The sequence below is a fragment of the Micropterus dolomieu genome, linkage group LG06 (genome assembly GCF_021292245.1).
Source record: "Micropterus dolomieu isolate WLL.071019.BEF.003 ecotype Adirondacks linkage group LG06, ASM2129224v1, whole genome shotgun sequence".
Taxonomy (NCBI): Eukaryota; Metazoa; Chordata; class Actinopteri; order Centrarchiformes; family Centrarchidae; genus Micropterus; species Micropterus dolomieu.
Window position 1 is genome coordinate 6,739,221 of NC_060155.1, and position 17,664 is coordinate 6,756,884.

Consider the following 17,664-nt stretch of genomic DNA (forward strand, 5'->3'; position numbering starts at 1 on the left):
ATTCTCAGTGCTATTAAGTTTTATAGTTGAAGTTATATGATTCTACTGACTTTTCCTTTAAAAGCCAGGCAAGTTTATTTGTAACACCTTGTAAATTCAGAGGTAGTTTAAAGTGCTTTACATGAGGAGAAGAGGTGCATTAGACCGACATTTGAAACGACAATGAAAAGGAAAAATAAATTGAATGAATAATATACAAAAAAAATTTAATACAAATAGGCAAAAAACTAACAATCAAGAAATACAGTATTAGTGACAGTTCTAAGTGAAATAAAATGCAGTACAGAAATAAATCAATTAAAGCCACAGAAGAACAGGATCATTTTCTTATATTTATTCAATAAAATAACTAGTAGCAAATTCAAAGAATTATTATTTAAGAATTCTTGTTTGAATGTGCTCTTGTTATCTAATGGTTTTTTTGGGTAAAAAGCAATAAAATGACGGGAAAGTCATTTTACATTCACACCCAACCAATAACATAGAGGACAGTTAAAGACGAGAGTTCAAAGAGAGAACAAAAAGATCCTTTACAGCTGATGTCTGCACATGTTACTGCTGTGGAAAGGCTTGTTCATACTGTTATACATTCTGGAAAACTCGATTGCACTTAAAGTGTCAGAAGCTGAATTACTTAATGCAGGTCATTTCCAGCAGTGTTTTGTTTACTTCATAAAATAGCCAAACCTTTGATCTTCCACTGGATTTGTCTTCTTTCTTTTTTTATTTTACTAAAGATTAAACTACCTGTGTATTGGGTATTGAAGTGGAAAAGCCAATCAGCTGTCTACACTGCATAAAGTCCCACCTCCACTTGATTGGTACAGGTCAGCTCACAAAAAACTGTTTGCTGTTGATGGTTTCTGCTTAAGTGGTAGGGAACACAAAACAGACCAAAAAAGGTGTCACTTCAGGACCACAGAGCCAGGTGTAAAGGGCTTACACACGATCATGTCTGGCCAATCATTGACCTGAATCTGGATTGTTCATAGCCTCATCCTGTTCCCTTGTGACAGAAAGGGTCCTCCTCACTTTATTCGCCCCTAGGCAGCTGCTGCAGCTCTAACAGGAGCTGGCGGTTCAGAAAATCCATTGTTAATAGGCTCTGTGTTTGACATAGTTTCAAGCCAACCCCAAAGGAAGCAGGTCACAACCAGAGGCTCATGAGCAAGTGAGACATGAGAGAGGTAAGAGGCAAATGGTAACTTATATATATATATATATATATATATATAAATAAATGCCCCGAAAGTGGCAGCAGTTAAAAGAAACGTCTACTATAATGTGTAACATCTTGTTATGTGTAACTGTTTTTTATTATTATCAGCTGTGTGATCTGAGCATCTTATTGTTGAATCTCTTATAAATAACTGACAAATAAATGCCATTTTGGATTAGACCTTTAAACCTGCTAAAAGAAAAGTACTACCAATAAACAGTGTCTTACACCAGGGCTAATCACATTTTACAGAGTAGCTGATGTTACGTGACAACGCAATAATCAAACTGAACAACAAAGTGGAAAATAATCCTGTTATTTTGCTTGCTTTATAAGCTACATTCTTACGGCTTTGAAGTAGGGCTGGGCAATAAATCAATAATGATAATTATCACAATATAATTTTCCTCAATAACAATGTAACAACTGTTCAATATGTCGTCAGTAAATTTTTGATTTGATTCATTTGAATTAGCACTTAATTTTTCTATTAAAATTTTTATTTTGTTGAGGAAAAGGGACTGATTTTTTGAAAAAAAGAATTGCTGAATGTTCTACCTCAGATTTGTAAGCGATCCACTGTTTGGCATCAAGTGTTTGTCACATTCTGACCATAAGGAATAGTTTAACCACACAATTAACCATCTGGTTTCTTCAAAAAGGGCAAAAATCTGCCTTTAAACTTGAAAGAAATAATAATTTATTGTGATAACATTTATTGTGATAATTATCAAAATCAAATGATATGAAATGTTTTTATCGTGATAACATTTTTGGCCCTACTTTGAAGTTGGTTTATGATGGCTATTTCTTTTAGTAACTTAGTAACCCTCGGATATAGTACATTTTTATCAGTTACCAACCTGAGTATGTTTGGATGAGAAAGCCGGTTCATTAGTTGGACCTCTCTCAGCATGTTAGCTCTGTTGCTGCTGAGCTTGTTCATCTTCAGAGCCATAACTTGGTCTGAAGCTCGGTGACGTACCTGTAAAAAAGTCACACGATGCCACATTTCAACATGTTGCAAATACACTCAAGCACAACTAAACAAAGTCTAAATCCCAATATCTGTGCTATATTAACTAGAGTCTCGTGGCTGCAAAAACTGGGATTGTACGAACGTTTTAAATTAATTGTACTTTTTTATCATTTTCAGCTTGGTCATTGTGTGTAGGCCTTGTGCTACTTGAAACTATGCTTTTTTCTAATGGATACTTGTACAAAATGAAACTAAATAAAATAAATACAAAATATTTGGCTCGTGCAGCAAAAAAAACAAGAGGAAGCATTCAAGGAAGGCAGGACATTAAAGGGAACTGAAATGAGGTCAGTCATGCTGACCAGCCATGACAAAGTACTGTGTGTCAATCCAGAGCTGCACAATCAATGTTGTATTATTGTGCACTGGGATTTCAGTTTCCGTCTAATTGTTAGATAATGGTGGCATCACCATCCATCTATCGATGGTTGGCTGGAGCCCATCCCAGCATGCCTTGGGTGAAAGGCAACACAGCAGACAGGTCACGGCATTAAGACGACACCAAAGTCACTCCAGCTGAAGTTAAAAACAGCACACAGAGAAGTAAAAAAAAAAAAAAAAAAAAACTTTGTTTCTAAAATCTTAGAAGACTAGTAATTTTACCGCACAGAACACGGGAGTTGCTGGTCTACCGCTGCCTCGGTTGGTTAGTTTGTTTGTGTTATTGTGATACACAATAACACAAACTAGCCAATTGAGGCAGCGTTAGACCAGAGAGGTAAAATGAAGACCCCCTTTTGTCAAGGGGAGAGCGATATAGTCACTGTTCCTGGTTAAACAAAAAGGATCTTACTATCTGTAGGGATCCTTTCCATAATGATGTCACACACATATAATAACAATCTGAGCATGTCAGTGGCAAAAACAAGCCCTTTAGTGGATGGACTTTGACAGGGTGCAATTGCTCACAAGTATTACTTTGCAGCCCTGTTTCACTGCTGCTGACTGTAACTCAATCCTGGACCAATTTCAAAAGTTGTTGTAATTACTCACATAGACAAAAATATGGTTCAGGTAGAAAAACACCTAAGTTACCCTTGAAAGAACAAAACTGAAAAAACTGAGACAAAAAAGCCTTGTAATTCAGAGTAATTCAAAACACACTGGCATTTGCTTCCCAGAAATGACTGCAGTCCATTTCATAGTTAAAGTAAAAGGCCTCTAAAATAACTTCTGACACATTTATCTCTCTATTGCTAATACAAAAGGTAAAAATAACTGTTTGTTACGATTAAAAACAGGGAGCCGCACGCTGCACGTCTACACATTCCCTCTATCACGTTACAGCCTTTGAAATCCTAAGGTGACCCGAGTTCTTCACACCGCAGGTTTCAGAGATGCCACAATGCAGTGCATTAATTACCAAGAATGTGTACACTCACATGCATGCAAATAGGAAATATCATCCTGCAAACCACAGAAACGCAGCACATAAATGACTGAGCTGCTGCAGACACATCTACCTACACTTGCTAACTCACTTCCTGGCAGCAGAAAACATAATCAGACCATGATGCAGGTTTCAATCCAGTAGTTTTAAAAGGCCACATTAATACCCCTGTGTGTATAAGTAGACAGCCTTTGGCAAAAAAAAGCCTACTTAAACATTTTCAAGAGCTCCAGGCAAGGTATAGAGTACAGGGACTCATTTGGAACCATACTACATTCATGCAAAGGGTCTATGATCACATCTGTGCTACTGCACGTTTGACATTATAAATAAACACCACACGATAAATTATATGTAGGTGAGTTGTTAAATTCTGCTAATGCGCACTAATATTCTTAGCTGCAGAATACAAAAATTGATTAGATATGATTAAACCATAGACTGTATATAAAAAGTATTAAACCCTATTCATTATGTATGACTTGACAAAAAAGGTAGAATATTATTTGGACAGCTCACATTTAAACTTGGGTAATCATTGAAAACGGGTCGTTTAGAAGCCGGCAATTCAGGTTAGGATAATCCTGAAATCTACTGTATGGAAATATGTCACTACAACAGTGGGCTGTATTTACTTTCTTCTATCATCACAGCCACGGTACACTAGAGACACAATAGATGGGCAGTATCAATTACAGCAGGAAAAGGAATTTACAGATAGGACAAAGTCAATATGGATCATACAGGAGGCATTAACAATAAAAATCAATGGACAAAACTGTTGCGATACTGCAATTCCTGTATTTGTAGACATCTTTATGAACACAAAAGTATCTGTTTGTAGTAGAAAGCATAACAGATCATGGATTTTGATTCCGATTATGGGAGTTTTATATGTTGCATGCCTCTCTCTCTCTCTCTCTCTCTCTCTCACATACAGACACAAAAATCGCTCTGTTCAAGTTCAAAGGAAGGGGCCTGGCTATAAGAGCCGACAGTCTCCACCGCAGGACAGCAGAAACAACAGATGGCCACTCCTCTGAAGGCCTCCTCCCCCACATCCGTCTATCCTCCTCCGACCCCCCATTCCTCACTCTTCACATCCCCCCATCTGCATTTAGTCCTGATCCCCCTCTTTCTCCTCCTCGCTGTGGCCTGCAACAAACCGTCTTCAATAATCCTCATCTTCCTCAGTAGTCAACCCCAAGCTCTTCTTTTTTTCTCTTCTCTCCCCTACCTTTCTGCTCTATGGTTTTCCACGCTTACCTCTCAATAGCTCCTCTTTTCAGCACTGCACATTTCTGGAAAACATAGCCTCAGTGTCCTACAAAACCTTTCTCCTCCTCTCTGTAACCCAGGCTCTAGACACCCTCTAAATTACCATCTTCTCCAAAACCTCTTCCTCTTTATCTCCTCTGAAGCCTCTCCCCATCCCTTGAACTCCATAAACTCCACAAACCTCCTTTCAACCCCCATTTTTCACCCCCATTTAACTGTCTTGCCACTCCAGCTCTCCACCATCAAAAGCTTTTCCTCTCTCTGGTTCCTCCTCTCCTTAGCCTCAACCTCCATCACTATTAATTTCACCGCCTTTTTGTTCCTATCTCTGTCCATCATACTCCTTGACTTCAACCTTTTCTGAATTTCTTCTTCTCTCTCTCACTACCTGTGCATTCCTCTCGCTCACAGAAAAAAAAAGTATTAATAGCTATTTCCATTACTCAACAACAGGCTGTGGTGGTACTTACACTAAATGGATACAGGGAACATGATCCACAAAAAGGGGTTGTTTACCTTAATTATGTGTGTTGAAGTTTAAAACCCTGCCAAAACATGTAATAGAGCCTAATTTGGCGAGACAGAGATATGTGGTTAGAGTTGGAGCTGTCTCTATTGCAGTCTTTCCCCTCACTTCTGATTTGAATCAATTAATACTGACTATGAGCCATTACAGAGTCTTAATACAGCTATTGGTGTAGAGCTGCACACATAGCTTTAAGATTGCCAACATCAACATAAGTAAACCCACCTTCATTTAGACAAGACATGCTACACAACTTACAGCCTGCATCACGACCTTCATTTCCCAACAATGTGTGTCCGACAGTGTTTGTAATAATATAAAGTTTGTAGGGCTTTATGTATATAGAGGGAGGGCAGAGTCACTACTCTTCACCCAGTAACAACAAAATACTTTACTTGTTGAAATGCAGTATTTACACAGCAGAACGATAGCGACCGGTGTTTAATCCAAAGGGATGATACTTGTTTCACTCACTGATACATGCTGTAAATGTGGATCTAGCTGTTGGTTATTTGCGCCGCTCTATCGTTCACTCACTTGCAGCGCTGTGCGTTATGAATAAGCTCTAGTGTTTACACAACCCACAATGGGGTGTTTTTCCCAGCATGCCCAGAGCACAATGGATTACAATTAACAAAGAGACTTAATATAGGCGTTATATGGCTGATTAAAATCAATTAAAATATGCCATGATTTGCTCCAATGCAGAGCTTGTACCGTGCTTAACCACATACTCAAGTATCACCGATAGCGGTCAGACGCCATCAACAGCATCATCAACCAGCCAACACCAAGATGGAAGAGATACACAATGAAAAATTTAAAACCAGTTCATCAATCCAATAAAGATCTACTGTTACATAGATGTACAGTAGAGGACTTAATGTTGTGCTATAAGACCATAAATTCCGATATATAACATGTAAGTCACAAGAAAAATAGAAAAAACTATTGTAAACTATAACACAATCTAATACAACAAATAATGTGAAATGAAACTGAGCCTTGTTTAATGTCTTTCAAAACCTTCCATGCCATTACTTTAATGAATCAGATTACTTCCCTTCATGCACGAGAGATCACAACCCTTCCCCATACTTGTCAACTTTATTCTGGGTGTTAACCCTTTCAATAACAAGAGGTCAGTCTTGCATGTACACTGTGGTTTTGTGTGTGACTGATGCACATGCATGCAAAATCTCTTGAATAAATATCCAGAAAAATATGTATCTTCCTGTAACAACTTAAAATGAAATGCTATCGGTCCATCAAGGCCATGGTTATTTATTTCACAGAAGTGCAACTCGGCTCCTTTCCTAGAAGAGTCATCCTTTCACGCCGCTTTTGTAAAACCAAAGAGAGCCAAAATATCACAGTCATGGTGCCCTTGTTAATACAACAGTGATAAGGCAAATTACATTCCTCTGCTGATGGTTGTTTAAAAAGAGGCTTCGCCAAATGTGCTTGTGTGACTCCCATTCAGATGCCTGGAGGGGGAAGCGAACGAAGTGATAGCAGGGTTAACAACCCCGTGTTTAAGTGATGACTTTGAAGCGATTGCAGTCAAACTTGACCTAAAAATGTCTGGTAAATATTAGTGAGTGAAGACCAAGATAGCTCAGAAACAATCAGTCTCTGACCCGCCAAGCATGTCAACTTGACAACATCAAATCAAGTGACATTTGGTTTTACAGTTTCATCACAAATAAATGCCATTTACTTCTGAGGGACAGCACAACAAGTTCCCTAATTTTTCTATAATATTCTAATCCTGACCATTGCGCAAAACATACTAGCATGACTTCTGTCACGTACCAGGGAAAAAGAAATAAATTCTGAGATCAAATGTGTGATCTCAGACTGTCTGACCTATTAAAAACCACCCTGGATGGATGGATGGAGTGAGGCATGAACAGAAAATGAAGTCTAAGAACAAAACAAAGGAATGGAAAGGGGCAGAGACAGGAGAAAATCAAGGACAGACTGAGGAGGTCAAATAAAGAGAAGAGAAAAAACTGTAATCACTAATTTCCACCCACCTTAAAAACATCAGAGAAGAATCCGGAGCCAATCCACTCACAGGTGAAGTCATCAAGGCGTGTAAGACAGGAGAAGGCACTGATGAGGGCTCTGTAGGATGATGGCCACACCCTGCCCACCTGGAGAGGACATGGACAGACTGGTCTCAACAAGTTTAGATGAAATCTTTGCTGCGTGCTGTAGGACCACTGCTACACCCTCCTTGATAAATGCCTTTACGTGGGGCATGGACTAGAAGACTAGAAACTAGATATAAAGGCTGATAACATACACAGTGCACTCTAAAGTCTCTAGGCAACCCCGCACGCCCCCTATCCACCAAAATCTCCCAAGAACATCAATTTTATTGTGTATCTATACTAAAACACAATATTTGAACTAAATCAATCAATAATGTATGTGTTGCTTATTTGTGCTATAATTTGCGCAGAAAAGCCAAAGACAGATAGAAATAAATCTGTGACATGGTTGATGAGCAGACAAGGATAACATGGACCATCAACCCACAATCTCCAGTATCTCTAAACATTTTCAACTGAACACCTATACTTACCAAAACATAGCCGCCTTTAATCTTATACCTAAACTGAGCGTCCTGCTTTTGCAGACCAATCACAGTACTTGTACCAACAACTGAGAGATTTTTTGTAGAATGGGGAAAAATCAGCTGAGTTACTGTTAAAAAGGCTTGTAAATTATGAGGATTTGCTGCTTTTGTGATTTTTGGGGTTTCAGACTATTAGTTGCAGTTCTACTTACGGCACACTGCTGCACTATTTCTCCATTTACTCGCTGTTTCTGGTCAATTTGTTTAGTTATTATTTCTTGTGCACGCAAGAAAATCAAACAAACATACTAAAAACAATCTTTATCAGAATGACTGGCAAAAACCAGATCAGGAGAATCTTTAAACCTCACACAGTGTATGACTTGAAATAACTCAGTCCAACTTTGTCAGTCCACATCAGAACTATAATAGGCTTAATGGTTATTTTGTGTGTGCGTCAGAACTCTACATATTTCTCTTGATCCAAAGCTATAAATAAAGTGGAAACAATATCTATCAATATTTTTTGAACTCTTAACACCTACACAGGAACTCTGTATACTGTTCTGCACATGAGAACTGCATCCTACTCATAAAAATGAAGAACAACTGACCTGTGAAGGCGGGCCCATGCCCATCTCACCGACCCCTACCCCTCCGATACCTTCTCTGTCCTCATTGATACGTTCAGGTCGTGTAGGAAACCCAGCGATGGAGTTGCGTTTATTCCGGTCCATAGTGACGTGAAAGGTGGTGATACCAGTGAGGGTAATATGGGCCTTTTTCCGTAATGTACCCACATGACAAGAGGACTAGATTGTTTTAATGACGCCGAGGCCACGGCAGCACAGAATTTACTCAGTTTGTGTCCTGGGAGAAAATACGTCATGCACATAGACTTCTGTTTAAAATTGAGTTTACACCTCTGGTGACACACCCTGGCTGGATCCAAGTCCAGTTCCTCACTGCTTGTAACCAGGTCCACCCGGATGAGAGGGTTTTCACATGTTTGACAGATGTATAGTGAGCCCTTGGAGACCTAGACAAAGTAAAGAGAAAATTTAAATAGAGCAATTTACTGTGAAGAATATAGGAAGTGGGGTTTATTGTTCATTTATTCATAGTTATGTCTCACACGACATGCATATTTTTGTGAATCCTATTGTCACCAAAAAGAATGGAGTTGAGGTATAACATTACGATCACATTCACTTCCACTCTAGAAAAACAGAAAGAAAGAAAGAAAAGCCGCCATGCTATCCTTTCTTGAAAAGTTTGGATATTTAATAGCAGCTGTAGTAGCAGACTGGGTCTTTCCTTAGGACGGATAAGACAAGCCACTATTGCTCAACAGGCCCAAATGTAATGGCTGTAATAGGGGCCGATTGTCCAATTATGGGAGATTAGCCAAGGAATAGCTCAGGTCCTGGACCTTTCTGCCATCCAAAACAAAATCAGCAGGGTACAAAGGGTAACAGGAAAGGAAGACTGTGGCTAAAGGTCCTTTTTACACTTGTAAACAATGTGGCTTTCATATCTAACTTTACAGAATACTTTATTCCATGGAAAGATCTCTTTGGCTGATAAGACATGTTGAAAAACACATTCCCTGAGACTGGAGATATCATATCCCTTAAGGTATTTTTATCTTTAAAGACAGTGTCTTTAAAAGAGTATGTTTTTAATAATAATCACACCCTTGAGCTTTTTATTCTCGAGACTCCTACATTAAGAGTGAAGAAGATAAATTTCCTTTCAAAAAGTATCAAAAAGCTCTGAAAATCCTGAACAAACGACCAACAGGTAGAAAGAAAAACTGCATCACTAATTTATATACGAATTGTTCCTTAATTAATTAAGGAACTATATCATGATAATATAGCACACTATTAACTACTAACTAAATATTATGTGTGTTATTATTAGTTGTATTTTACATTGGTTTACCGCTGTAACAATGTAAAAGTGCATTTATCATTTAATTTTACTTTTGTACCTCTGTCTAGAGCTGAAACAATTGTGCACATGCACGAGGACACACATGCACACGTGCGAGCATGCAGTTGATGTGATACAGTCTTAACAGTGATTTTACACTATTCCTCTAATCAACAAGCGCCAGTAACACGCCAAGATATGCAGCGATACGTCAGCAAAGAGAGGGAAGAGGAAGACTGCAAGCTAGTAAACATGGATGTAGACAATGTTGGATTTAAAACACTTAAAAAATCAGTTTTGCAAATGTTTTATGAGGAAGAAAATTCATTTAACATGTTTGTTAGATCTCAAGGACACACACAGTAAAAATGCAAAACATTCATAAGTTTTCTTTCAGGTTTTCTGAGTAAATTAAGTATCTGTGGGGTTTGGACTGTTCATTGGAAAAACAAGATGTTACTTTGAGCTTTAGGGAATTGTGATGCACATTTTTCGCCGAACTACTACCTATTCTCATCCACTTGAGCTGAGTTGAAAGCTGATGGAGAGTTGCACTAATGTGGAATTTTTACTTCAACTGCTTTTCAAATGTAATGACAGAAAAGTAAACAATGACAAATATTTTCCTTTGTGGTTGAACTATTCCTTAGTACTTGTGTCCCACAATGCGCTCATGCATATCATAAAAAAGTATCAGAGTTCACACTATTGCTTTTCATAGTACATAGTCCATTGTGTACTCTGAGATTTCTGTTCCGACACAAAGCATGTAGAGTCATATATGTCAGGTGTAATCTATGGGGTGGAAGTAACAAAAAAATGTATTGATAGAAATGGAGGATGACTTGATTAAAACATGATATGATGATTTTTTCACAAAATGGCCATATAAGTGATGAAAATGTTGAAGAATTAATAATGGAAGTGATGAAATATATGTGAATTGAAAAATATTGTCCTAAATTGTCAATTGATAAACTTGACTAACATTCATCATTCCCAAACAAACTGCCACTTATCGTTTACAGCAAGCAGTTTTTGTTACTTCCTCTCTGCATCTAATTTATCGTTTACAGCAAACAGTCGCTGTCAGTTTCTGTCCATGGGAGCGCAGCCGTCGAGGCTTTCGTCACACGGAAGTGGGCATGGTTTCATCTAAAGTGGGCTGGAAAAGCGATATACGCAGGGCAGAAGTAACTGTAAACGCATGTGTCAGTTGGTATTGTAAGCAATGAACGCTAGAGGGTAAAATGTCAATCAAGTTTATTAACTGACAACTGACAATTCATCACTACTTTTTAAATTCACATACTTTATATCACTTCCATTATTAATTTGTATTAAATAAGCATTTTCAATCATTTTTTGTTACTCCCGCCCTTGAGGCCACTTTCCTTAAATGATAAACAGCAATTTTGTGTTGTGAATGTTGAATGTAGGATGGAGGAAAGTGATGAAACATGGCTCTGTTTTCATCATATCACAACTTTAAATTTATCAAATCACTTCATAATTGATCACTCCATTTTTCAAAAAAGAAGAGACGCCAATTTAAAAGTGACCTGACCTACATTTAACCAAAGCAGAAAAAGAAAAGTCAAGAAGAGGTCTCAAAAGTTCAGATCCTAAAAACAGCATTGAGATGACACAGCCGGATTCTGCCTTGGTCCATTAGCATTACATCACAGACACTGGAGTCCTGGAGAGATACTGTAGACCTACTGACATCATTCTCTGTCCCAGGCACATCCTTAAAAGGCTTTTCATCCTCCACTTTCTTTTTTCTCTCCAACAACACCTCATTTTCTGCCTTGCTGAAATAGTGCGACAGGAACAAAAGTGCCCGTGCCAAGAAAGATGCAAGCCACAAGTACCAGGCCTGGGCTCTCCTTTCTCTTTTCAGCAGCTTTCCCATCCCAGAGCTGGAGCAGAGACACACATTTCATCTACGTCGTTGTATCTGAGTAGACGAGAATAGGTCAGCAAGTGAGATATAAATTCGCCCTTGAATTGAAACAGCTAGCGGCAGAGATAAGTTTCTGTAACCACACACCCACATGAGGGGTCATCGCAGCCAGTACTGACTAAACACAAACTTCCTACACTTAGACAAGCATTTCAGTCATGCAAATTATGCAAATCTTATCTGTAACATAGAACGTATGTTATTCTGGGAGACACTACAGGTAAAAACCAATATTCATTCAGGATGGTCTTACCAGACTAAAGCAGGATACTGCTTCATTTTTACACCCACTCCTGCTGTAAACAATAAAAACAGACGTCATCTAGCATCATTCCATCAACAAACCGCCAGGGAAGACAACCCTAGCCACATACTACAAAACAACTTTAAGTCGCCATCGACCGACCTGCACTCACAAGGCTAATATATCATCCTAAATGACAGCAGAGTTGCCCTAAAACCATTACTGGCAAGCGTTAAATAATAAATATAAATATATTGTTATACTCTAGAGAATAGTGAGTCACACCAGTCACATTCTGAAATCTACAGCATAACTCAATGTATTTTTATATTTCATTCATTAATAAAAGTTTCCATCTAAAAAAACACAGTACTGGCTATTATAACCATGTATATTAGACTGCTCTCTGCATGGAATAATGGAATTATACATGACTTTTGTTTGTTTGATGTCAGCATTATTTATCAGCCATCAGCATCAGCCACTGAAGAACCCATATCTGTCAACTAATACAACTTTATACCATTAAAATAATCATATCACACAGTCCTGTAATATTCAGCAATATGATCACCCTCAGTGCTGTTTGATGCAAGAGATGAAAAGAAACAAATAGCCAGGCCACCAGTGTTCATTGCTATATTTGTTTCCAAACTACTCCCTGTTCCCTACATATCCAAAGGACATGCATTTAACACACCACAGCAAAGGGACGGAGAATGCAAAAAGGGTTGATTTTAAAAGCTGGCCCTTTTTTTAGGTCTGTAAAATGTGGCTACTCAAAACAGATGGGCCATCTCCAAAGCAGCCTCAGGCCATGTTTTAACTGTAGTTTGGGGCCTAAACACTATCCAGCTGTGTCCCGGTGGATTACAGACTAATAGAAAATGTCAGCAATAAATCAAAATTTAAGTGATGTTATAATGATAGGTTGCAGCAAGGGTTAGAGTGTCTCTGAAGGACATGAGGTATTGAGTGGGCGTGTATGAATATGTGAGAGACAATTATTTGTTCATAGAGAAAAACTGTATGTATGCATGCATTGTAAAAGAAGAAGAAACAACATATAACCATAATGATTTAAACAGGAGTCGATTTGCTGATCCTTTCTGTAAACTATTAATGAAATACTCTCTAAGTAATTGTCTGTGTTTTGATAATCTGCTGGCCTGTCTCCTGTGAGCAACAGAGACAGTTGAGAGATTCACTAAAAGAGCAATTTCTGTCAAGTACCGTATTTGAGCAAGGTCACATTCAACAAAAGTGAACAGGAGCCTCTTATCTGACCACAGTCTATTGTGTAAAACTGCCATGATATGTGAGCCGCTGCATACCTGTCATTCTTCAAGGGTTTAAAGTAATGAACAAGTCCATGGGGCAGGCACCGTGAAACAAACCTGACCATTATCAGAACATGGACAGCTAAGGAGCCAATGCTGCCAAAACAGCATACATTATTAGAGGTGGTTAGATGAGCTCGACAAGAGTGAAGTGTTAGTGAATGCCAAACTGAAAATGTAACGTTAAACAAGCCAAAGCAGCAACAGTCCGCAGTATTAGCTTTTTACTCCTTGTTAAAGTTTATCTGACTTACCTGTTTTTATTTCACAGAGATGTCTGCAAGAACAGTTCAAGCTGGGCTCCATGCCTTTTCCGGGTAACTTAGCATTTATCGAAAACGACAAGCGAGCTCTGCGAAAACAGCAAAGTTGGTAACGGAGCTAGCTCAGTGACTAGCTGACTGGCTAGTTTGTCAACAAAACTCGAGCCAAGCAAAGAGCTAAGACCCAACAACACGCACACAAAACAGCAAGTTTTTTTTTGTCGTGACGGTTTAAAAGTCAAAAGGCTGACTTCTCAATGTGAACTCGAAGTCTGTTTCTGTCGTGCTTGTTTCTCCAAAAGAGCAAAGTGCGATATTTTGTACCGCCCGGAATAATTTCTCAGACGGTTGTTGGTGTTTGACAGCTCCGTCGCCTCTTTGCCCTCACCCCAGTAACTCCCACTGACCCCGCCCACATTTGATTGACAGGTAAATTAACCAATCAATGGCCCGGCATCTATCTGCGCGTGTATGCGCTCGTGTTAAACTTTTAAATTTAATAAATAAATAAAATACACGTTTATAGTAAATCAAAGCACATTTAAACAGACGGGGTTTTTTTTAATGTAAAGAATTTAAAAAATAAAACATTAAATAAAAAAAGGGAGGTGTTGGAGTTTTATCATAAAGAAGACCGAACATAAGGTTTTAAGTTCAAGTTTATTTGTATAGTACATCTCATAAATGCAGTTCAAAGCGTTTACAGGAAGAAAAAAAGAGGGATCCAGCAACAAAACAGAAGGAAAATGAAGACATGAGCCAGAAGCATGACAAACAGAAGAAAGACCAAATAAATACACAAGAACAATAATATCATACATATAAAGTACTAGACTGAATTCTGAATTCTGAATGCATTTTACCTTTTGTTCATTCAAACATAATTTTTTACATATGGCTAATGCTTAAATTAGGTCAAACAATTATATCTTGTGGCAAACGTTTTATGCAAAAGTAATCTATTTTGCTTAACATCACTCCTTACTGTGTCTTACCAAAGCTCTTTGATGTGCAAAAACTTGGAGGACTTAAAGGCACAGTCTTTTTATTTTCTTTTTATTAACATATTTTTCAGTAGGAAGATTACTTTAAAAGATGGCCACTGGTTAAAAGTGGAAAGGAATTTACTGGACAATACAGAACTAATAGACTAATAGACTTAAGATGCATTTCATGTGGTCATATTAAAAAGCAGGCACACATTTAGCTAATAAACTTAACAATGGCAAACTACAGCACCATAGCTAACCATATATTAGAAGGGCTGGGGCTTTGACCTCAGCTTTTATGCTCTTATGGAAATGGAGCATCATCTAGTGGACAAAATTAGGCAGCACTGCTCTATCTGTGATGCTTATTTGCCACCCACAGGGCCCTGTTTCAGAAAAACAGGTTTAACAATCTCTGAGTTTAACCCCAAGCTCTGAGTTGATTAAGGCTGATATGGGAAAGAGTTTAGACTAAACCCTGCAAACAGGGGCCCAACTGTTAGTTGATTCAAACATGTGTAACGTGTCAGTTTGGTGCAAGTTTTGTGATAACTTTGTGTGGAAAGGTATACGTTTGGAAGAAGGGCATTTTTGAACAGGTGTCGTCTCCTTCTGTGTGTCCTGGCAGGGTAGCAAACAGCAACAGACCATGAAGCATCACATGACAAATATCAACAACACTGGGTGGGGTCAGGTCACATTTGTCACACATCTGTTGTATCTCTTCCAATATGAAGGCCAGTTTTTTAGAATTTTTTTAGAATTGTAAATGTGTTACTGTTACTGTTTTAATAGTAAAACACTGACAGGGACCATTTTACTCCAGAATGAGTTTTTACTTTAAATGAGTAAATGTTGTTGATAATACCTACATACTTTTAAGTAAGGTTAACTTTTACTATTTACTCATTTGGCAGATGCTTCTATCCAATTACGAATTTCTTAGATCAAGCTTCACTACATACACTTTGTTGTTCACTTACTTCCATACATTATTTAAGCATTAAAAAACGACAAATCCAATTCTTACCTACTTAAAAAGGATATGAAAAAGGATATACACCTAATATACTGTTCAAAACTATCAACTCCTTCCTAACTCTGGCCGTTGTTGCTACCTCTGCTCCTTCTACTGAAAACTGAAGTTTAGGAACTTTTTTACTGACAAAAGTGACAACATTAGATTTCACATCATACCCTCAGACTCAGACCCTTCAACACTATTTGCTCTCTTATTCTGGCGATAATTAACAGTTCCTTAACCAATGGCATTGTCCCCTCCAGTTTTAAACATGCAATTGTGCAACCCCTTTTAAAGAAACCCAGCCTTGACTCAAGTGATCACAACAACTACAGTATAGGCCCATCTCCAAGCAACCATTTCTTTCCAAGCTTTTAGAAAAGGTTGTCTTTTTCCAGGTCTCCTCCTACTTGAAAACATTTAACATCTGCAACAAATTCCAATCTGGTTTTAGAGCACTTCATAGTACTGAATCTGCCCTGCTAAAGGTACAAAATGACATCCTTCTCTCTGTCAACTCTGGCTCTAGTGCTATTTTAGTCCTGCTTGATCTTAGCACAGCCTTCGAAACAATTGACCATGAGATTCTATTAAAATGCCTGGAGGAAAAAGTCGGTCTACAGGGCACGGTGTTACAATGGTTTACATCCTACCTGGCAGAAAGAATGTTTACTGTTAGAATAGGAAATTGTTCATCATCTCCTGCTGCCATTAAATGCGGCATGCATCAAGGCTCGATTTTAGGCCCTCTCTTATTTTCACTATACATGCTTCCTCTTGGAACTATTTTTGAGAAGTACAATATTTTGTTATCATTGTTACGCAGATGATACACAGTTCTACATACCAGTTACACCTGACTACACTCACTCTCTGAAAAACCTCTTAAACTGTCTGACTGATATCAAAGGCTGGATGGCGAGGAACTTCCTTCAATTAAAAGAAAATAAAAATGAGGTAATTCTATTTGGCCCTGAAGGTCATTAGCTTAAGTAATTCACTTGGTCCTCTGACTACAAACTTGCACAATGTAGTAAAGAATTTAGGTGTTTTTATGGATACTTCTTTGAATTGATAATTCTTTGAAAAAGCAAATCAGCAGTGTCGTGAAGGACAGTTTTTATCAACTTAGAACCATAGCCAAATTGAAGCCATTTTTATCCCATAGAGACCTGGAAACAGTTATACATGTGCTTATCACCTCACGGCTGGACTACTGTAATTCGCTGTATATGGGGCTGACCCATTCAACACTTTCCCGACTACAAATGGTTCAAAATACAGCTGCTAGATTTTTTACTGGAACAAAGAAAAGACAACACATAACTCCGGTCTTGTTTCACTTGCACTGGTTACAGGTAAAATACAGAATTGATTTTAAAATTTTATTTTTTGTTTTTAAAGCCCTTAATGGCTTAGCCCCACAATACATTACTGATATGCTAATTTAATATTCTGCACCTAGGTCGCTTAGGTTATCTTCACAACAACTCCTCTTAGTCCCCTTCTCACGCCTTACAACCAAAGGGGACCGGGCTTTTTCTGTTGCTGCCCCCAGGCTTCCATCTAACATCAACCATTGAGAACTTCAAATCTAATTTAAAGACCTTCCTTTTTTCTCTGGCTTTTACCTGATTCGGCCCCTTATTTTATTTATTTATTTTAATCCATTTTAATCTGACGTTGTTCTTATTTACTTCCTTTTAGCGTCTTTGAATTTTATCGCTACCAAGTTCTCCATATTCCATTTTATAAATGTCTATTTGGTGCACTAGTTTTTTATTGTGTAGTTGAATACACAGTGGTAAATACTGTATACTAATTATATAATATTTCTGCCTGCGGGTTTTCACTCATGTTTTCC

The 17,664-nt window shown here is 38.1% G+C and overlaps 1 protein-coding gene across 1 annotated transcript in view; it reads right to left on the reverse strand.

Moving 5' to 3' along the window:
• Positions 1-14,160, reverse strand: part of tesk2 (testis associated actin remodelling kinase 2) — a 33,030-nt gene extending 18,870 nt beyond the window's left edge. The window contains exons 1-4 of the mRNA XM_046050907.1: positions 13,782-14,160; positions 8,654-9,078; positions 7,492-7,611; positions 2,083-2,204 (exon numbers count right to left, since the gene is read on the reverse strand). Coding sequence (XP_045906863.1) covers positions 2,083-2,204; positions 7,492-7,611; positions 8,654-8,776 — 365 coding nt within the window. The 5' untranslated portion in view covers positions 8,777-9,078; positions 13,782-14,160. The remainder of the gene's footprint in view (positions 1-2,082; positions 2,205-7,491; positions 7,612-8,653; positions 9,079-13,781) is intronic.
• Positions 14,161-17,664: the final 3,504 nt, after the last annotated feature.